Raw genomic sequence first — 25,268 nt, 5'->3', positions numbered from 1 at the left:
CTATAGGTGCCTTCTCACAGTGAGGAGATGGAGGAATTCCAAGATCAATTCTTCTGAGCAAAATCTATGGTTAAGATCTTATGTTTCTGGGTGTTGTATGGCAGAGCACATGGACTAGAGGGTAAAACTTGTTTTCACTGCAGTTTTTTCCAGCTGCACAAAAGAATGCTAGAGAGGATTTGAGATGTGTTTGAGGTAGTAGTCCCTGGTAACCATTTCTTTATCTACAGTCCAACTGTGGACTACGGGGAACTATCACTGGTACCTGAAGCAAAGTCTGCATTTTGGCAACTTGGAGAAAAATAAGTTGATATCACTGCTGTGGGACTCAGTGTTTCCGTATAGACTGCACATACTCTGCCAGGGTTGGCATTACCTCTTCTATGACTGGCACTGGACTACAGATCGTGGAATGGGAGAAAACAGCAAGCATGTGGCAAATGTGGCTGTCATTGATGGAGGTAAGCAGTGGGGCTGCTTTGCAGCTCAAGAAAGTTTGCAAGCTGTTGGTGTTTGTAGTAGTACTGCTACCTTGTGTTTATGCAGTGCTTTTCCCTGAGGGGAACATATGATGTTGGGGGCAGTTTCAGAGGTGGTATAGTGGGATTACCTGCAAAGGGCACAGCTGTATTTTCATACAATCATAGGATGGTTTGGGTTGTAAGAGACCCTTCAGATCGTAGTTACAGCCCCTCTTCTGCCTCAGGCATGGACACCTCCCTCTAGACCAGGTTGCTCACAGCACCATCCAGACTGGCCTTGAACGCATGTTGGGAGGGGGCATCCACAGCCTCCCTGGGCAACCTGTGCCAGCGTCTCACCACCCTTGTGGTAAAGAATTTCGTATTAATATCTAGTTTAAATCTGCACTCTTCCTGTTTAAAAACATTTCCCCTCATCCTGTCGCTGTGTACCCTTATAAAAAGTCCCTCACCAGCTTTCCTTTAGGCCCCATCAGGTAGTGGGAGGCCACTGTAAGGTCCCCTCCAGAGCCTTCTCCTCCAGGCTGAAGAGTTCCAATTCTCTCAGCCTGTCTTTGTAGCACTGTTAGTACACCAGTGTGTTGTTAGCACATTGGTGCATTGTTAGAACATCTCAGCCTGTCCGAGAGCATTGTTTCTGTATTCAGTAGGGAGCCCCAGTAGCATTTGATTTGTATTACAGCTTGATTTCTTTCTCTTTTCTTCTGCAGCTAAAGTCCTTGTCACAGCATTCCAACATGCTGTAGTGCCTCCACCCATGTGCACCTATGAGCTGCAGCTCAAACAGGCTGTTAATCAGATTGCATTTCACACAGATCCCAAATGTAGTGGAGACATGGCTATCCTGGATGCTGATAACAAGATCTACGTGTACAGATACGGTGAGAGCATGTTGCACTGCCTTTTTAAAGGAAGCCATCTCTCCTTGAGAGTGGTGTAATGTTTGATGTTCTGTGTGACAAGGGACAGTTGCTGTTATCTGTGAATTCTGTATTGTAGCATTATAAGGTAATTGTGTTCCACAGGGTAATCAGTAATTAATTGTTAATGAGGAGCAGGTGGTGGTTGTGCATGTGGGTGTGGTATATTTTGACTTTCATAACTGCCTCTGACATCTGTTCTCCATAAGAGTGAAGATGGAAGCAGCTCAGCTGGCAAGATGTAACTTCTGCTTTCTTCTGTGCTTACTTAGGTCAGAACTTGGTGAAGGACCCCACCGTCAGGTTAGGAGCTACAGGTGGAAATGGATTTAAAGCAAACGTGGAAATGCCACATCTGGATAAAACATACAGGTAATACATAACTACTGCAACTGCAATAGAGAGAAAAAGGCTGTGTCTGGTTGGCTGGTTTAGAGGTCACAGCTGTGGAAGCTTTTGAAGAACTTGTCTGGTAACATGGCTTCATTGTACTGAGCCTGTGGCTTCAATTAGTGCTAAGGGTTACACAATGAAGTTGGTAGTTTATTCTGAGTCCTTTTACTGAGGTCAAATTGGTCTAATGGGAGCCGTGACAAATTGCAGAAGAGAGCAGTGTTCAGCTGTGGTACTGAGATGGACCAGAAGAAGGACAAAGAGCAGGACAATGGGCAAAGAAAGGCCCAAGTAAAACAACACAGTTGTAGAAGGGTTAATGGAAGGGAAGAGCATGGAGGGATTGAGATAGAGAAAGATCGAGCTTAAGGCAGAGGTGGAGAAAGAAAGTATCACCAACGATGGGCAGGAGGACCGAGAAATGGAGCAAGGAAGAGTATGGCTGTGGAGCAGGGCAGGTGGCTATAGAGTGGGAGAAGCGGGCAGCCAGTAGGATAGAGGGATATAGTGAGAAACTCTGGGATGAGAAAGGGACAGAGACAGAGGGCAGAAAGGGACAGAAGGTGACACATGGTTTGGATTAGGCATCAGGAAAAATTTTGTTAGCATGAGGGTGATCAGAACACTTGGAAAAGCTTCCTAGATAAGTGGTCAATGCCCTCTGCCAGTCACTGTTCAAAATGCATTTAGATAAGGCCCATAGCAGAGGGGGCTGGAACTAGATGATCTTTAAGATCCCTTGCAACCCAAGCTGTTCAATAATGCCCTCACACTTCAGTTTTTCATTAGTCCAGAAATGGTCATGCAGTTGGGCTGGATGATACTTGGAGGTCCCTTCCAATTGAACTATTTTATTCTATTGTAATTTTTATTCTGTTGTAAGACCTCGGCCTTCTGCAGTGTGATTCTTGATGTTGCCTACTGAAATCAGGTTCTATATGCTTCCCATCTCTTTTATTTCGTGACAGAATTGATCTAGGCAGCAACACCAGTGAGGTGATGAATCCTCTGGGGCTCCGTTTTCTGACCTGGCTTCCAGATGGCAGCTTCTTGGTGGTTGGTCAGGATCAGCAAGCTGCCCGGTCTGTCCTTCACCATCTCACTGCAGCACCTCCCGTAACTGGAGCTGAAGAAGAGCACCTCAATTTACGGTACTGGAGATCTGTCAGTGATGGGTGAGATCTGAGAGTGCCTCTGGACGGGGTTCAGAGGAAATTAAGTCTCTTGTGTCCTGCAGGCTGTGGGGTGGGCTTGCCTGTCTTCCTGCAGGAGTTAAATACAGCTAATGAAACTGCCTATTACACATGTAGTCCCAGTGCCCACAGCCAACTTGACAAGTGTGGTGTGCTAGCATGTCTGTGTCAGTAAGGGGATACCTCTGCTCCTTGTCTGAAGTCCAGGCTTTTGAACTTTGAGATGGAGTTTCTCTATTCTACCCTTTATCCACCATTAGCACTGTCTGCAGAGCACTGGTAGCCCTAGTTATTCCTGTCCTCTACTGCTGAGCTTTGTGCAGTCAGAGCAGAAAGAAAGGCAAACTGACACGTTTCTGAGTCACTTTTCTTAACACTCACACAGCAAAAGCAAGGTAATTTGCATATAAGCATGCTGTAAGTATGCAGACAGTGGCTAGCACTGTTAGGCAAATGCCTTTTGACTCAAGTTGTTGGTGCTGTTCTTTGCCCATCTCATCTGACATAGGTGTGAAAAGAGTAAAGAAGGAGGATGAAAGGATTTATATGAATAAGATGCAGATCTGTGCTGCAGATCTGGAAGTAAGGAGGGAAGGGCAGAGACTTGCCCTTTATATTAAGAAATGAATAGACTGCAAAGAGCTGCCTCTGAAAAGCAGGCCATGAACAGGTTGAGAGCTTGTGGGTAAAAATCTTGGACCAGACTGATAAAAGACGGTGGAGGTTGGGGACTATTATGGGCCTCCATCAAGGGAGTCTGCTGATTAGCTCTTGCTTCATCTACAAGAAGCATTGCGTTCACAGAATCTCATCCTTTTGGAGGATCTCAGCTGCCCTCTGGATGTCTGCTGGGAAAACAAGGTGGCAGGTTGTAAGCAATCCCATGCATTCCAGGGTCCTGAAGGAGCCTGGGGATTTAGTTACCAAGCCACTCTGCGTCGTGTTCAAAAAGTCATGGCTGAAGTCCCCAGCGGCAGGATGAAGGGAAATGTCATTGTGAGTTTAAACAAAAGTAGGAAGGAAGACACAGGAAGTTACAGACCAGTGAGCCTCGCATCTGTGACTGGGAAGATAATGAGACAGGTTCTGGAAGCTATGTTAAAGCACGTATAAGACATGGAGGTGATCTGAGACAGCCAGCACAGCTTAGCCGAAGGCAGTTTGTTGCTTGCCAGTTAGCTTGTGATAGTGTGGCAGCATCAGTGGACAAAGAAGAGAAACTGATAGCATCTGCCTGGAGTTCTGCGAGGCCTTTGTCATGGTTCCTCTCCACATCCTTACCTCTGAATTAGAATAATTTGAAGAGTTGATTATTCAGTGAACAAGGAACTGATTGGATGTTTGTAGATACAGGGTTTTGGTCGACAGCTCAGTGAGTTGTGTCCCTCAGAGGTCCTTTTTTGGGCCTGGGGCTCTTCAGTGTCTTGTCAGTGACATGGAGAGTGCGACTGAGCGCACCCTCAGCGAGTTTGCTGACAACGCTAAGAACTCAGTGCTGCAAGTGATACAATAGAAGGAAGGGATGCCACCCAAAGGACCTGTATAAGCTTGAAAAGTTGGCCCACATGAACCTGAGGTTCAACAAGGCCAAGTGCAAGATATTACACCTGGTCAGGGCAGTCTGCCATGTGAGTGCAGACTGGAAGAAGAATTTGAGAGCAGCCCTTCAGAGAAGCTTGGAGGTCCTGCTGGGTGCAAAGCTTGACAGTGCGTGCCTACAGCACTGGAAGACCACCTGTGTCCTGGGCTTCATCAGAAGAGAGGTGGCCAGTTGGGCCAAGGAGGTGATTGTCCCCCCATTTGTGCCACCCTGTAAAAGCTCTACCTGCTTACTGCATCCGGGCCTGAGCCCCCAGGATAAGAAAAACATGGGACTGTTGGAGCTGGTCTAGAGAAGGGGCACTAAGGTGATCATAGGACTAGGGCTCCTCTTCTACAAAGGAGGGCTGAGGGAGCTGGGCTTATTCAGCCTGGAGAAGGTAAAGCTCCAGGGAAACCTCATTCCAGCCTCCCAGTACTTCCAGCTTATAAACAGGAAGGAAGTTGACATTTTACATGGGCAGATAGGACAGGGCGAGAGAGGACAGTTTTAAATTAAAAGAGTAAAGATTTAATTAGATATTAGGAGAGAAGTTTTTTTTCTCAGAGGTATTGAGTCCGTGGAACAGGTTGTCCAGAGAAGCTGTTACTCTGAATCCCCAGTTACTCTGACATCCTGTGTCTTCTTCATCTTCTTCCAGGTTGTCTCTGTCTGTAGATGGAGAAGTGATCACACTGTGCTGCAGTCCAGTGACGAAAACTGTAGCTTTACAACTGGCTGATAGACAGATCCTGAAATATCTCTGGGGTAAGCTGAACTCTGTTAAGGTGCCTGGACTGAGGTACGGTTGTTAAAAATGTATTAAGAGGTTCAATGACAATTTGACTTGCACTGACAATGGGTAGTTGATGCAGTATTTCATGTTCTCTCTGCTCATAGACATTGATGAAAATCAGTGATTTTTGAAACACACTTAACTGCTGCTGATAGTGATAGCTTTGTGATTTGAAAAGCACATGACTGTTGTAGAGCCTCCAGCAGTGATGACTGACTGCCACCCCATTGGCACTTCACAGTATGTAGTGGAATAAATGTGCTGCAGAGCCCTAGAAGTTACCAGCGTTGTTTCTGCTATTATCATGGACTTATGTCAGCATTCCTCTTCTCTCTGTTAGATACTGTGGCTTATTCCCAGATGTAGTTTTCTTGGAATTTATGATATGTGGTCGTAATGTCTAGATCTATGATTGATTGGAAAAATCTTTGCTCTTTAGAGGCTTCTTCTCCAGTTCTTGAACCCTGGCAGACTAGCAGTGGCTGTGCTGTCCAGTTCCCTCACCCTTGCATGCAGACTTCTATCACAAGGATTGGTGGTGAAGTAAGTAAGACTGAGCAGTCTGACTTCCTAAGTGAGCTGCTGTCTGCATCAGATATACACCATAACACTCAGCCAGTGGCCCAGTGGTGCTTCTCAGCTGTGTTCTTTATGAGATGCTACACGGAGCTGAGAGTGTATATTTCCTTTTTTTCTAGAGCATTTCCGATGATTTGCAATTAAAAGTGAATCTTCTCTTTCTGTTAATATGATAAACAATGTCATTTAAGATCAAGAAATTTCATTTTTAAGATTTCCAGCAGTCGCTGCCACGCTTTTTATGAAATTAGCATTTTGCTCTCTTTTATCTGATGTTGTCATATTAGCAAATATGGCTGCTCTGTTTTACTGCAGATACTACTGTTGTTTCCTGTTAGTGATGATTCCTTGGTAGACATTCCTTAAACTGTTGTGGCTAGCTGTTTTGCTGGTATTTTCAGGTTTTCTTTCCTTCAGTGAGTATCCAGGTAAAAGTTGTATGGAGTTGCTTTGTCCTCCTCTTCTATTCTCTATAATTTTGGACCAAAAGCTGCTGAAAAGAAAACACAAACTGAATGTTCTGGTGTGGCTTCTGCATGTTTTGTTAGTGTGCTGTTTGTGTGACAGGGTAAACCAGGCTGGTTTCCAGTTAAGAGTGTTTAGAAATACTTAGCTTTCAGTTATAGTGGTTGCATGATTTCCTTTCAATTCCTCTAGGTAATTCATGTGAGGTTCTTGATACTTAAATCCATAAGGAGCCAGTGTGGTGAAACTGGAGGCTGTGAGGCAGATACCTTATGCTTGTCATCCTTTTTGTTTACAGGAGATGATCTTGGGCCTCACAGATCGGTGTCGGCTTTTCGTTAATGATACTGAGGTACCAACATGTTTGCCCCTCTTCCGTCCCCCTTTTCTCTGCCAAAGATTTGTCCTGTTTTGCTTCAAACAGAAATAAAAGTAGTCATTTTTCTGCAGGTTGCATCCAACATCACCTCATTTGCGACATACAATGAGTTTTTGTTGGTGACGACCAACTCCCACACCTGTCAGTGCTTCTGTTTGAAGAACATGTCAGTGAAAGGTAAACGCCACTTCTGCCTGCCTGCTCCTGGCAGCTCATGGCCATTGTCTTGGGACTGCAGTGTATCTCAATTTTTTGTATCCAAACCTGCTTATTTGGGTCACTCAGAGCAGCTACTTAACAGAGGTAGAGAGCTGTTCTTAGAAGTCTGTCAGATAGAAGGAGCACAGGGGGCATTAAAAATCATGCACTCTTCCCAGGTGCAGGTTTTGTCTTAAAGCTGTTCTCCCTTTGTTCTATCCCTCACCTTCAGAGCCAAAAAAAACGAAACATTCTCTGTTCTTCAAAGGTGTGTGGGTCCCAAAAAGGTGAGAATGGGGCCCAATATAAAGAGTTTCTGGTAGTATCTGACTGTGAAGGAGGTGAAGACCTCAGGAGAAGTATGATGACAGCTTACTGGTGCTATACACTTTTCCCTGTTTCTCTCCTCTGCATGCAGCATTAATGCTGGTGAGCAGAGGTCATTTCTCTACTTTGTACAGCAGCCCTCAACCTGTCAGCAGCCATTCAGATTATCTTTGACTGAGCTAGTACAAGGTTGCAGAGCTCTGTATGAAAGCCTGACGAGGTAGCACTGTGCTGTGGTCCGTGTGGATGCTGATAACTGTGCTATCTTCAGCCCTTCAGGTTGGCCTGAGCAGTGCTGCAGCCCCCAACAACGAGACCTTGCGCAAGGTGGAGCGAGGATCACGTATCATCACTGTTGTACCTCAGGACACAAAGGTTGTACTTCAGGTCAGTGCTCTACTCGTGTCTGTTGAGGTCTCCTGTCTGTGTGTACAAGGGTTGTCTCAGCAGGGAGCTGGTCAGACTGCAAATAATACACGTAGTACTGCAGGGCTGCTCTCCGTTCTTCTGCAGCTCAGTGTCGATCTTCAGCTGCCTAGCTAGATAAGGAGTGGTTTTGAGCTTGGCTCTGGGAGTTAAGATTCAGTTCAGGCGACTGAGTGTTGCATGAAGTGAGGAGTACTGTTCAAGTTCCTATGGTGGAAGTGGTGTAATGGTATGTGTTATGGCCTCTCCTGTGAATCTCAGACCCGCTTCTTAAAAGGTCTCCATTACACTTGAAACTGGGTTTGGAGAGCTGTGCTCACTTACAAGAGTCAGCACAAGCTTACAGAGAAGGATTTCATTCAAGTGCATCTCTAGAGGTCTGTAGTTCGACATCCTCTTTAATGTACCACTAACATGAAAGTTAGTTTCTTGCTATTGAGTGGAGTCCAATCTTCTGAGGAGGGAAAGTTTTTGAGCTGAATCAGTTTTCAGGTATTTTTCCAGGTTCATTTGAGCTGTCCTTTGAAGTGAAAAAACAGGCCTGTGTCACCTGCAAGTAGCAGCAGGCCTGCCCTCACTTTGCCTTTCATGTAGGCAGAGTAGCTACAAATAAATAAATGTGTGCCTCTTCTTTTGCTGTAGATGCCAAGAGGAAATCTGGAGACTGTTCACCATCGAGCTCTGGTTCTTGCCCAGATTCGAAAGTGGCTAGACAGGTAAATGGCACCAGTGTTCTCTGGTCTTCCCTAACCCATTCTGAGCTGTTGAGCAGCTGTCTGTCTGATCCTGTGCTGCAGGCTGGGCTACTCTGAAAATAACTGTCTTCATCACTAGGGGTGAAACAGTTTCTAGGATCACCAGCTACCAGTCTAGTTTTTGGCTGTACTGCCTTACACTTCATCACTGAGGGGCTTGTTTGTTTGTGTGGGTGGGAGAGATCTTGCTTAGTTCCTTTCTCCAGATATCTTGATCATTTCATTATTTAGCTTGCTATTTTTCGTATTGCATTTGTTTAATCACTTTACATTCAAGTTTTCTGAAACAGAATTTTCCGTGAGTCCATGAGATTCCAATATACTTCTGCAAGACAGGAATGAGAAACCAATGCCTCTCTCACTTTCCTAGCGTGAGCTGCTGGTCTGTTTCACTGCAGAGGCTGGCAGTGAGCAGAATTGGCCTTGCGCATTTTTTTCTGCAGAGCAATTTACATGGCTTATTGCCTCGGCTGTTGTTCCCTTCCAGTTGGCTCTGTGACTGCCTTTGGTCAGCTACCTCTGTTTGTGGGTATTGTACCCAGAATGTAAACTATCCCATTTGTCTCTTCCCCTTAGGCTTATGTTCAGGGAAGCATTTCAGTGTATGAGGAAGCTGAGAATCAACCTCAATCTTCTTTATGACCACAATCCCAAGGCAAGTATACCCAGTTCTGTGGTGTTCTTTTTCATATTTGTCCAGACTGGTGGGATTCTTTCATGCTGAACGTTCGTAGAATCATAGAATGGCTTGGATTGGAAGGGACCTCAAGAACCATCAAGCTCCAACTCCCCTGCCTCCTCCAGGGCCACCTCCGTATCTGATACCAGACCAGGCTGCCCGTTCTGATAAAGTCTTTGAACGTGCTCCTGTGAATGTACTTTTTCAGAATAACAGAAGTAATACTTTTGTTCATTTTCAGGTTTTTCTGGAAAATATCGAAACCTTTATCAAGCAAATAGATTCTGTGAACTACATCAACTTGTTTTTCACAGAACTGAAGTGAGTATAGTTCTGCAAATGGAAGCTTACAAGTGATCATTGGTGGTGGATTATTTCACCAAAATATTGGCAGCTCTTCAGTCTGAGTGGAATGATTCAGTCTGAAGTCTGGCATGCTGGGTCATAAAAATTAAAGTAAGATGAATAGTTTCAGTGTATCTTTTTGAGAATTCATATTTGCAGGCTGTCATTAGATTTTTCCAGTAACAGGTCAGGACACCGTCTGAGTGCTTTGGCTTCTCTTCTGTTTTGCTCTACCAGGGTAAACGTGAATAGAGAATGTTCTGTGCCTTCATAATGAGGAATAAGACAGCCTACTGGCTGTCAAGACAAGAGGCTTTAAAGCATTCACAGTTTCAGGGCTTTCCAAGCTTGTTGAAGTACATAATTGTTTGAGAGCTGGAGCTATCACTCGGCTACTCTGTTTTATTTTCAGTTTTGACCTGACCTTAAATCTTTGTCTGGAAGTGAAAGCAGATGGCTCAATTTTCAAAAGTGCTCTGTTCTCAGCATCTCCACAGTGGATTTAGTAGAATACTCAGCCTCCTGAGTTCTGTAAATTGAGGTAGTTCTGACTAGTTGTTTTTCATTACCTCTCTTGGTTGAGAGTCAATTCAGATGGATGAGAAGTGTTGGAGAGCTTTGTAATAATGTCACATTTTGTGTCTGTGCTACACGCTATTTTGTTGAGCAGTTACCTTCTGCAGGCTTTAATGTTACTGTCTTTGCTCTGAGCTGCATTAGGAACCACACCAGTATTCACAGTGTATGTTTTTTTTATGTAGAGATGAAGATTTCACCAAGACTATGTACCCATCTCTGAGCAGTAGCAGTAATGATCAACCACGTCAGCAACCTGAACAGAAAAAAGTGAACCTCATATGTGATGTGATGAGAGTTGCCATGGAGTGCATTGACCCTGAAAAGTGAGCATTTTCTTATTGTGGGTGAGGGGACGATTGGAGAGACTTCTTTTAAATCATTTACAGAAAAGGGAAGCTGTCCTTAAGATCAATCATTTTGATTTGGATCCCCTGAGGGGAACTCGTGCTCTGCAAAACTCATGTAGCCATACCTTTTGCTTTCCGAGGATGGTCTTCTGAAAAGCACTATGTACAGTAAATTCATCAGATAGTAAAACATGTTTTCCCATAATTATTCAAGTAATAGAGGCAGGAGGCCTACAAGGGTTTTAAAAATAAACCCAGTGTAGGAAAACTCTGTGTAGTGTGGAGGATGGTAGATATGAGCAAGATTATCAACCCAGGGACATCATAGAATCATTAAGACCTCTAAGATCATCTAGTTCAGCCGTCCACCAACCACGAGTATTGCCCACAACACCATGTCCCTAAATACCAAACCTTTTCCTTAAACAGCTTTGCTTTAGGGAGCAGATGGGCCTTATGAAAAATCTCAGCTGTTCTGTCTGAGACTGAGCTATTTCTGTACATCTTCTGCTGTGTTTCGGCACGGTTACCTTTCTGTCACCACCCTTCTTGGATGAATCAAGCCTAGATGGGGTGGGAAAGTAGGATCATAGTGATGGTTAGTGAAGGAAAGTGTTAAACATGGATAGATTATGTGTGAAACAGTGGATAGAGGAGCAACGGACAGTGGGTTGCTGCTGAACACTGAGCTTTTAGGCAGTTTACGTCAAACAGTTTTGGTGAACAAACTATACCCTTAACTAGGAGACCTAGCTGAAAACCTAGGAAACCTATTTTGAAATGACACATGAGAAGCGTATCAAAATAAGTTCCAAAAAAGCTTTCCCTTCCTTTACGAGATAAGACCATTTTCATAACAAGATTTGATCTGGAAAATTGTGCCCAGCTACTGAACTTTCAGAGGGATGTTTTCTCTCCATTTATGTTGCCTGGCATGGGAAAAAAGCTTATTCTACTAAAACACACCTTCAGTGTTGTGTTACGTTAAGGGAAACATGCTAAATTTAAAAACATCTGTACATTCTGTTCTCTTACCTTTTCCTGCTTTCTTTGAGAAAGCTTAAAATACTGAGTAGTTTATTTTCAGAGAATGATTGGGGTTGGCAGGGGCCTATAAAGATTATCTAATCCAACCCCTCTGCTGTTGGGCAAGGGTATCCTTCACTGGATCCAGTTGCTTGAATCTCCATCTAACCTTTAATTCAATGTAAACTAGACCTCACATAGGATATGCTGGAATTGGAACAAGCCGTTTTTCTGCTGTCCCACTTTTTCATTTACTGCTTTTGTTTTCTTCAGATACTGCCTCTCCATACTGACAGCACACGTGAAGAAAAATCCTCCAGAATTGGAGACTGCTCTACAGAAGGTTCATGATCTTCGAGGTGTTGTATCAAGAACCCAAAAGTGTTGAAAATGTGTGGAGTTTGCAGGAGCTTACATTGTTAGCATTGTTTACCTGAAAATTATTTTAGCATGGCTGTTTGTGGAGGCTGTCAGAAAACAAATGTTTCTGAAAGTGCCGTTAATGAAAGAGCAGTTTGTCAGCTAAAAATGTTGTATTTGCTCTTGGCTAATCCTTTCATGTAGGAGCAGCAAATAGGCCAGAGCTGGAGCTGTTCTCCAGTTCAGAACTTGATTTCTCCCAGCATGAAGTAGGCATTTCCTGTTCCAGGTCCTAGGTATCTTAATCTGGCAGATTTTACTTTTCATTCTTTGCTCTTAATTCTGACTTGTCACTATTGCACATTTCAAAAGTGACCGTGCTTGGGTGGGTCCTTGAAGTTGCCTGGGAAAGCCTCTGCAAACAGCCAAGCAACGCTCTCCTGCAAGACAGAATGAGCCATTAATTTGATGGTCTTTATGCAGTTAAATACATGCTATACACTGCATCCCTGCCTTAGGCCAGGCCTCCACTAATAATAATGAAATCTTATGCTTTATTCTCTTGTTACAGAGAATGTTTCTCCAAATGTTGGAGCTGTGAGTGCGGAGGAAGCACTGAAGTACCTGCTTTTCCTTGTGGATGTCAATGAGTTGTATGATTATTCCCTGGGCACGTATGACTTTGATTTAGTCATCATGGTGGCAGAGAAGTCTCAAAAGGTCTTGGCTTATGGTTGCAGTTAACCATTTTTCTACATTCCCAAAGGTTCCATGTAGCCTGTGAATCAGACCACACGTTTTGCTAGTTGTAGCTCTCTGGAAAGCAGCATTTCAGTCACATAGAAGTCCTGCATGTGTTTGGGATGATGCTAGGAGCATGGCATACCTTTGCCTCCATTATCACCTGTTGAAAGCATTTTAGGAAACTTGGTCATACTGGATGTGAAACAGGGCTCTTTCAGAGCAGCATTGCCAAGGACTGTGATCTAAGGTGTTGTGGCTGCACGCATTTTGTTCCCAACTCTGTGCCCATTTCATTTTTACTTAGTTAGCAGTGGCTACAATAATGGAGTGCATCTTGCAGTGTGTGTAGTTTGAAATCTTTTCCAGAGGGTCTTTACAGAGCTTTCCGAGGTTCCTACAGAGCCTGTTACCCACCAACTGAAACATCCTGCTCATATTATCAGAAATGTACTTTTTAAGACTTATGGAATGGAAGATACCAATCTATTTTAGCTGTAAATTTATACATGATAGCAGCTAAACGATTTTAGATGTGATACATATTGTATAGACAGACTTGAATTTTCATGGATTCATAGAATGGCCTGGGTTGAAAAGGACCATAATGATCATCCAGTTTCAACCCCCCTGCTATGGGCAAGGTCACCAACCACCAGACCAGGCTCCCCACAGCCACATGCAGCCTGGGCAGTAATTTTTGGTTACTTCTGTAGTCCATGTGAGCTTGGTAATTTACTAAGACGTGTTCTTTAATGTAGCTTACACTTAAAGAAAAAGCCTTTCCTGGTGTATGATGACATAATTTCAAATATGGGACTGTCTACTGGTGAAGATGGTGATGCTCAAGGATCTTCTCTAACTGAATCACAGCTTTTATTCTTCACAGGACCCAAAAGAGTACTTACCCTTCTTAAATACTCTCCGGAAAATGGAAACCAATTATCAGCGATACACAATAGACAAATACTTGAAGAGATACACCAAAGCTCTCGGACATCTCAGCAAGTGTGGTAGGTGTTCTGCACATCAGCGTGTTAAGGAGATGTTCTGCAGTGCAGTGTTTTTCAGTTTGTAGTACCTGCAGGGGGAAGAAAGAAGGATTGCACCAGGTCATCTCCTCTCCCGGTAATTCATGGTTAACTTACTTATGCTCTGTGGTTTCTGTAGTGTAGCTTAAGGCAGGGAGAGAAGTGTCTACTGCCCTTTAGTCATGAAGCAAGTCTTTAGTCAAAACAAGTCTTGTTTTGTTCTGGCTGTAGGTGGCATTTCCTCTGTTGATACTGTTGGCAGAAGTGAAGCAGACCTTAAGGAAGTGAATCCCGTGGGTTTACAGTGGTAGAAGAGGTGCATTTGTTGCTCTCGTACCTAGGCTTGGGTTTGCTGCTCGTTACTGCAGTAACTGCTGGGGGGCTCTAAGAGGCATTGCTTTCTATTTTGTCCCTGTAAGAACTGTAGTATTTCTGCAGGTTCTGAACACTTCTCTGAATTTCTGAACTTGGTGAAGGATCAGAGTCTATATTGTGAAGCCTTGAAGCTGTATCCCTCCAGCACCCAGGAGTACAAGGTGTGTAAGCAGGTGACCCTGTGATGTGCAGGTCTGTAATTCTCCCAGATGTGTTTGCATATATCTCCAACACCTTGAACGAGGGCAGAAATGAGACAACAGCTGCTTGCCTTCAAGTTCTGCAGGGTGCTTCAGTGTTGTCTGAGAGCTTTCTCCAACTTAATATTGGGAATTACCCTCAGCACTGAGCCTGCAAGGTCTGGGCATCAAGAGGATGGCTGTTTTTTCTTTGATTCCATGACCAGGAGAGCACCTGGGCATCTGATGTTTGCTGTGCTGTCTGTGCTATGCTGATCTTGGTGTTTGTGATACAGGATTTCTCTGTGGCTCTGCAGGTTGTATAGAGACGTTTTGTTGTGTGTAGGCATTTCTGGAGAGTGTTAAGAGCTTGTAGTTCTTCTAGATAGACTATAGGGTCCATTGTTGATTTCAGTGCAGTTGAAGAACTGTAGCTCACTCAAAGCTACGGTAAAAATAAATGAATGCATTTAAATTAGTTTAATTTAGATTATGTAAATATGGAACAAACAAGCCTTTATAAAAGCAGTTGAAGAAGTAAGAGGGGAGATGCAGAAACTGTCTATTTGCAACAAGGTGAGTGTGAAGAGGACTCTCCTGTTGAGGATGGCCGGTGGCTCTGGCCTGTTGGAGGCTTTCTTTATTCCTTCTGTATTCTTGCATTCAAATCCGTCGTCTCCTTATTAACAGAGACTGTGAGCTTTGAGAAGACTAGGGAAGCTCCATCTATTGATTTTGAGCAGCCTGTGCAGGGCCTGCATTATCCCTTGTCTTTCACTCCTGGAGTGGTATAGTTTGGACAGATCTTTTCACAAACTTCGCTCATCTGAGTAGGAAAGAAGGGGTTGATTTTCTGCAGCCTGTTGTATTGCCAGCTTGGAAAGTTAGGAACCTTCTGGGGCCTGCTGCTTTAGCTCTGTGTGGAATTTCTGCGTATGCTGATCATCAACCCTCGGTTGAAGCTGATACAAAGTTTGAAATGTTGGAACATTGTGCCTGGAGGTTCCTCAGAGAAGAGCAGAAAAAAAGCTTTGGTGTGATGGCCGCATAATTCTTATAGTGGAGGACTGCTGCTCACTCCACAGCTCATTTCTCACTTTTCTTTTGCCCCTGTCTTACAGGACATCAGCAGTGCATTTGGGGAGCATTTGATTGAGAAGCAGCTTTATGAACAGGCTGCGCTGATACTTGCTCGGGCTGGCATCTTTGAAAAAGCACTGGACGCCTTTGTGAGCAGTGGCAGCTGGCAGCAAGCCCTGTGCGTGGCCTCTCGGCTAGGTTACACAAAGGAGAAGCTTTCCAGCCTGGCACGGACCATGGCAGGTAGGCCTTGAGAAGATGGAAGCGTGCAAACCAAAACTGATTGTTCTTATTTCTGCTTCGTTGTGATTTTTGCTGAAAATCAGTGAAAACCTTCGTTTTCAGCAGTGTTTTTCTTAAAGGCCTCGGTTTCCAAGGGTTTGCGTGATTGCACATTGCCTTTGTTTCTCACTGGTATCAAAAAATGCTGGGCACTCAGAAGTTGCTAAGCTAGGTGTGGCCTTGGTTGCCCCAGACTGACCGATTCTTGCTCTCTCATTGCAACCAGTTGTTGAAACCAAACCTTTTCCTTGGTTAGCCTCAGTAAATGGAGATTCCCCAAAGTGTCGAATATGACTGAGGCCTTTGGACATTGTTGACACAAGTACTGCATGATCACAGAGCTTGAAGGCTGTTGGATGATTCAGTTGTGCATCTTCGTGTTTGCTCCTTGACTCCTGCTGGTAGCCAGGACCAGCTGTTATTTGAAAAGCAATCTGTGTTCCTACTGCAGGGAAAAAAAAAGAAAAAAAGTTTGCCTAAGAGTTTGTGCTCACTAGGAAACATCACCCTGTGTGCGTGAGATGTGTTGTGGACCTGGCATCTATTTCAGCAAGACCAGTAGAGCATCATCCTGACCGTAGCTTACTCAGAAGCAGAGTTTATGAAACATCCCCTAAACAGTGGCAATATGTGTCCTGGGAATGGTCTTCCAGATAAAGCTGTCTTGGATGAGCTTGCTTTGGTCAAGTTACTTCTTTTTTTCTGGCTCTGTGTATCACTTTTCATCTTACACCCTAGCACAGAAGTCAGTAACAAAGCTGGTGCTGACCTTTAGGGACCTGGAAGACCTGAACCTCACAGGTTTGGTGCTTCCTGTCTGTACCTCAGAGAGCAGCAGGCAATCTTCTCCCAGCAGATAGCTAGTCTATGCAATATGCTGCAGCTTTCAGGAGAGATTTCCTGTTTACATCCTGCTTCCCTCCCCTTAGGGAGGTTTGCATCTCACACTGTTGGGGAGAAGTTCTTTAAGTGGCAGCGAGTGCACCAGCAATTTTACAAGCAACAGGCTGACAATGAGGCACCATGCAGCCCTTATTTTATCAGGCAAATTACATAGGCATGTAAGCAGACTGAAAGCGCAGCAGTGAATGTAATGTTCTTTGCCTTCATTATTTCATATTAGTAGAAAATTCAGCTGCTCCTGAAAAACTGAACTCCACCACCTTTTCTTGTAGGAAAACTGGCTGAGCAGAGAAAGCATGCAGAGGCTGCCATGCTCCTGGAGCAGTACACTGAGGTAATGTAGTTACCTCTCATCTGTCCCCCTCTTCCTCAGTTCTCCTGTGCCACGTTTGGCTCAGTGTGTGCTGGTTATGGAACAATCCATGCCACAGGCCCCAGAGCAGATCCAGGTGGTACAGTGAGCAGGGGATGGGTGGGAAACCTGGCTCTGTTGCCAGGTTTTCTGTCGTGCTTTGGTATGAAAAGCTTTTGGTTCAGAGATCTGAAGCATGAGTGCTGGAATAAAGAAGGCTTAGTTCCAGAGGGACTTCTCCTTAGAAAGAGACTTGTATTCTTTATTTCAGCCTTATGTGATAATTTTAGGCTTCAGAGTACCTGTTGCAGCAGTGCTGTTCTGACCAGAGCTGCTGAAAAGAGGTGTACCTCTGAACAGATGCTACCTGAATGCGTGTTACTAGCAGCAGCAGCAGCACATGGTTGCTCTTCCTTTACAGGACTATGAAGAGGCTGTTATCCTACTCTTAGAAGGGGCTTTCTGGGAGGAGGCTTTAAGACTGGTAAGGCATTTCATATCTCAAGAACAAGAAATATTGTTTGGATTGTAAGAAGCAGAAATACTTTTTTTAGCATGAAGGAACAGGGATGGAATCTGGGTTGTGTTTTTGAATAACAACTCCTTTCCATTTCCTGATCCAGATTCACAAGTATGATAGACTGGATATTTTGGAGACCAACTTCAAACCTGCCGTAATAGAAGGTGAGTATGTGCAAGAATCTGAGACTTGCTTGTGTTTTGTTGGTGAAAAACATTGTTTACTGGGTCTGCAGAAAGCCCAGCACACTAATACTGGAAGCTCTGTGGAAGGATGCTTTGATTCCACCCTGATGCTGCCCAGTTAACTGACACAATTGTTTTATATCTTTATTCTCTCTTCAGTCCCAAAAGGATGATTAATCATTATTGGACGTTCTTTGTTCTCACACTATCAGCAGTGAGTTCTATGAATTGAGGAATTTTGTTTAGCTTGAGCCTAATTAATGTGAAGACATGTGGCCACAGAGCACTCTTACTGTATCAGAAACAGACTTTTGTTCCAGAGATGCTTGTCTGGCAAGTTAATTCGTTCCATACACAGATGCATCTAAGTTGGTGACTTCTGTGCTACAAGCTTCAAAGTTTTCCCACTCCAGTTATTCTACCAGCTTTGCTGCTGATGTCCAGCGTTCTTGAAGGACTGTGCTCCTCCAGGCTCCTTGTGTGAAAATGCTCTTCTGACAAGAGAGACATTTCTTCTGTGTACAAATCTTTGTGTTCTTATCTTGGACCTGCTTTTTTCCATATTGTGCAGCTCAGAAAAGTCAGCTGATGTTCCTGGACTCTCAGAAAACAGCATTTCTTCGTCATAAGAGTCGCCTGCAAGTGGTCCGAGAGCTGAAGGAGAAGGCCTGTGAGAGCCTGCAGGGTTGGTATTGAAATGCATGTGGCTTTCTCCTGCATAAGTAAATGTGATTGTCTTTTCTTTGTTTTTTTTTTTTCCTATATACCCCTGTGCAGTTGTGCTCCTGTGTCTCTGGTGACTGTAGAAGTGGCATTTGTCTCGCCCACCACTCTCACTGTAGTTCATTTGACCTCGTTCTTGCATAAAGGTGCCTTTATTTTCAGTACTACCTGTGTCACAGCTTTCCTGGGATAAAAAAGCTAAACGCTTCTGAAAGCTCTTCAAAATGAGGCAGCATTGTCTCTGTAATGGCAGCTTACCTGTGTTAGATAGTGCTCAGCGCATCCTTTGTGCTAAGAATCTACTATGCACATTTACCTGCCTTACACAGGCTTGGAGATATTTTCTAAAAGCAGGATGTTCTGTTCTGGTCCAGATCTGTTTCTCTGAGGCTGTCATTCTTCTGATTGTGCTGTTTAATAATCACAGTCCCTGCCAGGGCGGAAGAGCAGTGCTCTCCATTTCTGTTTCTTGTTGTGGGCCGAGTCGTCTTCAGAGCCCTAAGGCTCCAGTGTAGGCCAGCAGGTAGAATGAATCTGCAAGGCTGCTTTTCCAGAAAGTACGTAGGTTACCCAAGGAGAAAGCCTGGAATAACTGTGAGCTTTTCCCATATGTGACAGTTGTTACTATGTTTTGCAGATTGTGAAGCACCGTATTGCCCAGAATTTGACCTTCTGTCTGAAACCAGCAGTGTTGTGACACACAGCGACATGAGCAGCAGATACTCACACAGCAATTCAAGAATATCAGCGTAGGTTTCTGCCTTTAAATTAGATGGTGGCTGGTGTGGCATCAGCCTTTGTTTGGGAGGGCAGCTTACTCGTGTTTGGCATGCTCCTCGAGCAGCTGAATGTGTCTTGAAGCTGCTTTAATTACGGGCGTTTCTTGGTTATTTTGACTCTTACCAGGGGAGATGGGGCAGAAAATGCCAGAAGCTGGTAGTGCAGCAGGAGCAGAATGGCCAGCAGAGGAGCTGTGAGCACAGATTCTGCAGGAGCTGTCTGTAGGCAGCAGGCGTGCTGCCAGATAGCTGAATGTGGGATGCTTGGCACAGGAAACGGGCAGCTGCTCAAACATTAACAGCTTGTGCAAAGGGCTTATTATCTTTGTCTTAAGTTTTGCATTTTTAGTAGTTAACGGAATTACAGAGTGGTTTGGATTAGAAGTAACCTGAAAGCCCACCATCTTGCCGTGGGCAGAGTTTCCTCCCACCAGTTCAGGCTGCCCAGGCTGTCTGGCCTTGAACAGCTCCTGGGATGGGGCATCCACAGCTGCCCTGGTGAGCCTGTGCCAGCACCTCACCACTCTAATTGGGGGTTGTTAGTCAGTTTCATAACTATTCTATTTCCACAGTGGGTTTCTTTGTTGCTTTTGAGCACTTTTATGGTAAGCTGCAGGATCAGGCAGCTGCGATAATGACTTCTGAATTATCTGTCTGAAATGTGGAAAAGGTGCAGTTATGGAAAAAGTGGGCTTTCTGGGCACACTGGCTGTGGCTCAGATTAAACAGGCAGAAAATACAACCTTAATTTCAGCTTATCTGTATCAGAGTGAGATGACATATTGGGGCATTAAGTTACTGACTTGTGATAAGAAGTTTCTTTCCTGTAATAACGGATCAGGAGATGAACTGTATTAGCACACAGGTAGAGGAGATAGCAGAAATGAAAGTGTGCAAAGGTGAGTGCAGACTCTGACTCCAAATTGTTGGTGAAGTTCAGCTGCTAGTGACTACTGACACACAGTTTAGCTTACGCTGTACTTGGACCAATGCTTGGACCTTGCTGGAACACAGAGGAGACAAGACTGTACAGCTTCTCAGCCCAGCTACTGAGTCATGTTTCAGACCACCAAGTAAGTAGGTGGAGTATTTTTGAAAAGCCCGACGCAGATCTGTGAGCCTGCAGGCAGCCCCTTCTTAAACTGACGAGTTTAGGAGTTGACTTTCCTTCAGACTGACCCTGTGCTGCTCACAGTAAAATCAAGCATCCTCCTTTCCTAGGCGATCCTCGAAGAACCGCCGCAAGGCTGAGCGCAAGAGATACAGCTTGAAAGAGGGCAGTCCTTTTGAAGACATGGCCCTGCTGGAAATCCTGGGGGAAAACGTCCGTGCCGTCGACTCTGTGAAGGGTATGGCATGGTGATTTTGGTCTGCTCTCTGACTTCAGAGCACAGCCGAGTGGGCAGTGCGCTCCTCTCGTTTGTAATGGCTCTGCTGGGGAGAGGAGCTTACGGTACGTCAGCTGTCTGGGGTGGACTTTGATTTGGTTTATTGGCCTCTGCTGGGAGGCGCACCTAACAGTGCGAGCTCTCCTTGTTTGGAAGTCTGGGAGCAGAGAAATGAGGACTTATCAGTGCCGGGACAGGATTGGCTCCCATTTGTACGGAGGCACTGTAATATGTGGGTAGGAGCAGAGAGCCAGTTGTGACTTGCAGCTCTTTTCTATGCCTTGATACCAGAACAGTGCTGCTGTTCATTTAGCACACCTGTGTGAAGTGCCGTCGCTTGTTTCTGTTCCTTCTGCAGGAGATGTACACGTCCTTCTGAAGCAGCTTGTGCTGTTTGGTTTTGATGAGCAGGCTGAGGGGCTGCAGCAATTCCTGGAAGAGGTTCTGCAGTTGATGGAGACCTCAATCCCAGAAATCTGGACTCCTGCCTTGCAGCAGAGTTCTCTCAACCCGGTCTGTACTTGTTCTCATTACCTGTAATGTCTGCTGTACAATATCAAGTAATTGGTGGTGTTCTGTGTTCTCCAGTAAAGAGTACAGAATATTTCCCTTGCTTCCTAAGTCTGCCCTTTCCTACAGAGTTTAGGCAAATGTGCTGTGCAGTGCATTGGAGCACTGTACCTTCCAAATCAATATGCAGCATAAAACGCATGACAGATACAGCTTCCTGTGGAACAGAGGAATACTGTTTTGTTTTCTAGCCCAAGCGGCTGAATTTTAGCACAGAATTTTATGTAATGGAGTAGTGGTTGTCCACTCTTCGTGTCATGAGATGAACAGCAAACAGATGGGTCATTGTAGTCTGAACCAGTGTATCATGAGGAGAATACTGCATGCGGATGGGTTGTGCCACACTTGTGGGATTCAGCTTCACACATAAGTAGAAAATCATGAGCATAGTCCTAGTTTCCTTGCAAAGTAAAATATCCAAAATAGTTTTTGAGCATTCCAGGTGAACACAAATTATTCCCCAGTATCTTCTCTGTAACTGAGATTAATCTGCCCACTGACAGGCAGATTAAAACCACTGAATGTGATAAAATGCTGAGGCTCCCCAGTGAACTGTAAATGTTGCTGGTACACGCAATGAAAGTAATTCTGCCAATTCATGACACTTAAAGCACAGTAAAGAAGTGCTGACATGGAGATCCTGCGCCTTGAGAAGTTGTCTCACAGCAGTTCTGTATTTCTGCCTCTCCTTTGGTTTTTCTGAGACATTACTGGGCTTTGATCCCATATCTGTGATTGTTTTAAACTGTGAGGTCTCCCACAGCCAACTGCTTCCGTACTCTGGGCCTTGCTTTGTGCCCCTTTGAACTTGGGTTTTGCTTCTTCACAGGTCCTGGGACCCAATTCAACTGCAAACAGCATCATGGCTGCCTATCAGCAGAAGAGGGTGGTTGCTCCTGCTGTACAAGGTTGGTTCAGGCTCGTGCTTAGGTGTGGCTGTGAAGCACCATTGTGGCCAGCAGCATTGCAGTGTTCTTCATCTGTAGGAGTTCATTGCTGCATGTTATGGTGTCATCTTTTGGCCAGTGAGCAGCCTTCTTAATAAGGTTTTCTTTGCTATAGTGCACTGTGTTAAAACTACTTCCTGAGTTGTGTTGCTCCTGATTTTCTGTGTGCTTAGCCTCTGTATGCTGTGGGGAAACTGGAAGTCTCTTTTCATAGGGCTGTGTCAGATCATTCTGCTTGTACTTTATGAATTTATCTTTTTGCCTAATGTTGGCACCTAGGCCAGGTTCTGTACCAGGTGAGTCTATAGGATTTCATGGTACTTTGCCTCTTTGAAGCCCTTGTAGCTGATACAATTTTAAAGCTGAGAGGGATGCCATTTGTTTTCCCTCTTTCCACCTAGTACTGGAACTGCCAGGAGAGAATCTAGCAGACCCCTGGCTGTGACCCACGTGCTGCTGCTTGGCTGGGCTGGCTCCTTTTAGGCACAGCCCACAGCTCTAGCTGGCTGTTGAGTGCAGCAGCACAGCAGAGATGTCCCAGCTGCTGCTGAATGAACCAAGTCCTGCTTTCTGTCACAAGCCGTTGCTCTTCATTCCAAATGATACCACTTGGCAGAGATGGGACTTGATGTGTCAAAGGGATCCATGTCTCCATGCAGGTCTGCTGGGCAGCGTGGGCTTCTTCAGCATGGGCTGGTGATGTTTGCTGAAAGGCGATGCTGTCTGAGACTTCTTGGTGTTCTTTGATGGAAAAGGAAGCAAGCTGACTAGATGACAGGTCCTGAGGAAACCATACTGCTCTGTTCTGACATTTGTCATCTTTGTCTTTCAGATTCAGAATTACTCATTGCACCAAAACTCAATAAAAATCTACAGTGGAAGCTACATCTTTTCCAGTAATGAAAAGTCAAGGAATCCCAATGGACTGTGAACTGTTACTTTTCATAATATACTTTCATTACACCTTTATTAAAACACTGTTGTCCTTGCATTCCTATTGCTCTTATGGCTGTGCAAGTGAATGATCCTTGCAACCGACGTAACTTTGACCCATAGTTTGTGAGGTAGGGCAGTAACAGGCTGTGCGGCTCTGAGCATTGCTGCCTAAATCCAACTTCTGCCACTGCTGTTCCCTCCCTTCTGGATGAAGCAAATCCCCCACTGCTCCATGGGTTCTGTTCTCTGCTGTCACTTCCTCCGTGGGTGATGAAGGTGGGCCATGTTTTAAGCTGTTCATCCTGATTCAGCTACCTCACCAGTAAGTCTTCGCTAATAGCAAACTGCTGTTGCTGAAGTCTTCTGTGCTGAAGTTGGTTGCTGGTAATACGAGGTTTTCACTGGAATCATTTTGTTGCATCAGCAGCCATCAGTGCCCTACTGATCTTGCAGCAGGGAGTTTGGGTGCACGAGGATGTGTGTAACAGTGGGGTTGGGTGTCAGCGCTGCGCACAGCGGGCAGTGCAGCCCTGAGTATCTGCTTGAGGGCACTGGCAGCCAGCAGCCGTACCGTGCTGATCCTGCGTGTTGCTGCAGAACCATTTCAGATGAAAACTGGTATCAATCCACACCCAGGTAGTTTTTACTGAATAGTTCTGCGGTCTGACGGGAGAAGTAACAGCAGCAGTCCTGGGAGCAGAGCAAGGGGACAAGCTCAGCAGGCAAGATACTGCTTCAGGAGGAAGCCTCCCTGCCCCTCCTTTCCCCTGGTTTTGGCCTAGCAGCCGTTCAGTTTGATGAGAGACTGCTGAAACAGTGCCAGCAGCAGCAAGGTGCTTCTGTCACTGACCTGCAAGCTGTATTCTTGCTACTTGACATTAGCACACCTCGAGCTGCAAGTTGTTATTTTCTCAGTGTGAGAACCCCATTGTGCTGAGGAGGCCCTAAAGGCTCGAACTGTACGTGTTGTGCTGGCCTGGTATTGTTGGGGAGTGGTGGTGGAGCAGTCCTTTGTCAGTATTGCATAAAGCACTACAGTTAATCTTACTTTCGTTGTCTCCAGGTCCATTTTCAAGCTATTTTATTGAGCCTATTTTCAAGTATTGTGATGAGGCTCTCTGAGCCTCTTTAAATAGCAAATGACATGAAAGGCTGCAGCGGACGGCAGGTTTTTTGATGGATTTGGGTTTTCCAATTTGTTAGACAAATCTGGTCCCAAATGAGACGTGGAAACAATCTCAGTGCAGCCTTTCAGTACTTGAAGGGCTCTTGCAAACAGGAGCAACACCAACTTGTATCGTGGTCCAATTGTGGTGGGACAAGGGGAAGGGTTCCAAACTGAAAGGGAGAACACTGTGAAGGGAAAAGAACATTGGATATCAGAAGGAAATGCTCATTCAGGGGGCTGTGAGGCACTGGCACAGCTACCCAGAGAAGCTGTGGACCCCCATCTCTGGAAGTGCTCAAGGCTGGGTGGGCCCTGGGCAGCCTGAGCTGCTGAGGGCTGCAACCTGTGCTGCAACCCTACCTGCAGCACATGGTAGGAACTGAATTTTTCCTATTTGGAAAAAGAGGTGGTAAGGCTGGTGCAGTGCTCTCCAGTTCCAGCCCTGCAATTCAATTGCAGCACTGCCACTGCTAATTCCTGACCCTCTTACACCTGGTGCTAGGAACTGCTTAGGTCTTGCTCAGCCTGCTGTACTGTTCAGAATATTCCTTAGTAAGGAACTCAGGAAAAGGTAAAACTGGCATGATGGGGGTCTGATGTACACTTCGGGTCCTTCAAAGTGTGTATTGCTTTTTATTTTTTTGTGTGTCGTGCTGGTGGTCAAAGCTGAAGGCCCTCTGCTTTTAGAGGTGTTCTCCCATTCAAGATAAAATCAGTTCAAATCTGACATCCTGGAGGAAGAGTGCTTGGTAGATCAGTGATACATAAACTCATCTCTGAGCTCCCTTCTTGTTTCTCTACCTCACCTGTCCTGAGTGAGCTCAGACAAAGGGGAACAGCTGGAGCCAGTGCCTTGACTGTGACTGAACTTCAGCTTCTGCTTCAGCAGCAGCCAGGAGTTTCCCCTCCCCTGCACTTCTCCATTAAAGTTCCTTCTGCTTTCTTTGCAGTGCATCTCACTTTGAAATACGCTGTGGCCTAGCTTTACAGATACACTGAATTTTCTCTGCAGAGGCTCTTCCAAACAGATGCAGTCGAAATAATTACAGGAAAAATACAGATAATTTAAGAAATGTCCAGATATCTGACTAAATGTGCTTCTGTGGAAGCCTTGTGATTACTGAGAATTCTGTCACCAATCTCCTTCTTTACAGACAAAAAAGGCAGGCTGCCACAAACACGGCACAGCCACAGCACACAGCCTTTATTGCAGCTGTAGCAAAGAGCAGAAGGCTACGCTCTTGAATTCCTACTGGTTCCTACTGCTATGCATGAGCACTC

At 45.0% G+C, this 25,268-nt stretch overlaps 1 protein-coding gene across 2 annotated transcripts in view; it reads left to right on the top strand.

Moving 5' to 3' along the window:
• Positions 1–22,874, top strand: part of ELP1 (elongator acetyltransferase complex subunit 1) — a 32,882-nt gene extending 10,008 nt beyond the window's left edge. Inside the window, exons 10-36 of one of the 2 annotated variants that reach the window (XM_042829423.1) lie at positions 231–461; positions 1,298–1,363; positions 1,675–1,774; positions 2,764–2,946; positions 5,229–5,335; positions 5,803–5,906; positions 6,706–6,759; positions 6,858–6,963; positions 7,583–7,698; positions 8,380–8,453; positions 9,069–9,147; positions 9,413–9,492; positions 10,278–10,418; positions 11,742–11,827; positions 12,400–12,548; positions 13,459–13,582; positions 14,039–14,136; positions 15,276–15,477; positions 16,692–16,753; positions 17,193–17,255; positions 17,395–17,455; positions 18,048–18,161; positions 18,837–18,948; positions 20,200–20,327; positions 20,725–20,879; positions 21,766–21,844; positions 22,716–22,874. In XM_042829423.1, the coding sequence (XP_042685357.1) occupies positions 231–461; positions 1,298–1,363; positions 1,675–1,774; positions 2,764–2,946; positions 5,229–5,335; positions 5,803–5,906; positions 6,706–6,759; positions 6,858–6,963; positions 7,583–7,698; positions 8,380–8,453; positions 9,069–9,147; positions 9,413–9,492; positions 10,278–10,418; positions 11,742–11,827; positions 12,400–12,548; positions 13,459–13,582; positions 14,039–14,136; positions 15,276–15,477; positions 16,692–16,753; positions 17,193–17,255; positions 17,395–17,455; positions 18,048–18,161; positions 18,837–18,948; positions 20,200–20,327; positions 20,725–20,879; positions 21,766–21,844; positions 22,716–22,783 (2,942 nt within the window). In that variant the 3' untranslated portion in view covers positions 22,784–22,874. Of the gene's footprint in view, positions 1–230; positions 462–1,192; positions 1,364–1,674; positions 1,775–2,763; positions 2,947–5,228; positions 5,336–5,802; positions 5,907–6,705; positions 6,760–6,857; positions 6,964–7,582; positions 7,699–8,379; positions 8,454–9,068; positions 9,148–9,412; positions 9,493–10,277; positions 10,419–11,741; positions 11,828–12,399; positions 12,549–13,458; positions 13,583–14,038; positions 14,137–15,275; positions 15,478–16,691; positions 16,754–17,192; positions 17,256–17,394; positions 17,456–18,047; positions 18,162–18,836; positions 18,949–20,199; positions 20,328–20,724; positions 20,880–21,765; positions 21,845–22,715 lie in introns of both variants that reach the window. The other variant, XM_042829422.1, reaches the window with a different exon arrangement.
• Positions 22,875–25,268: the final 2,394 nt, after the last annotated feature.

Source organism: Centrocercus urophasianus, unplaced genomic scaffold (genome assembly GCF_019232065.1).
Source record: "Centrocercus urophasianus isolate 14NV4802_14NV808 unplaced genomic scaffold, USGS_Curo_1.0 seq_31, whole genome shotgun sequence".
NCBI classification, from domain to species: domain Eukaryota; kingdom Metazoa; phylum Chordata; class Aves; order Galliformes; family Phasianidae; genus Centrocercus; species Centrocercus urophasianus.
The sequence above is the reverse complement of the archived record's forward strand: the minus strand, read 5'-3'. Positions and strand labels throughout refer to the sequence as shown.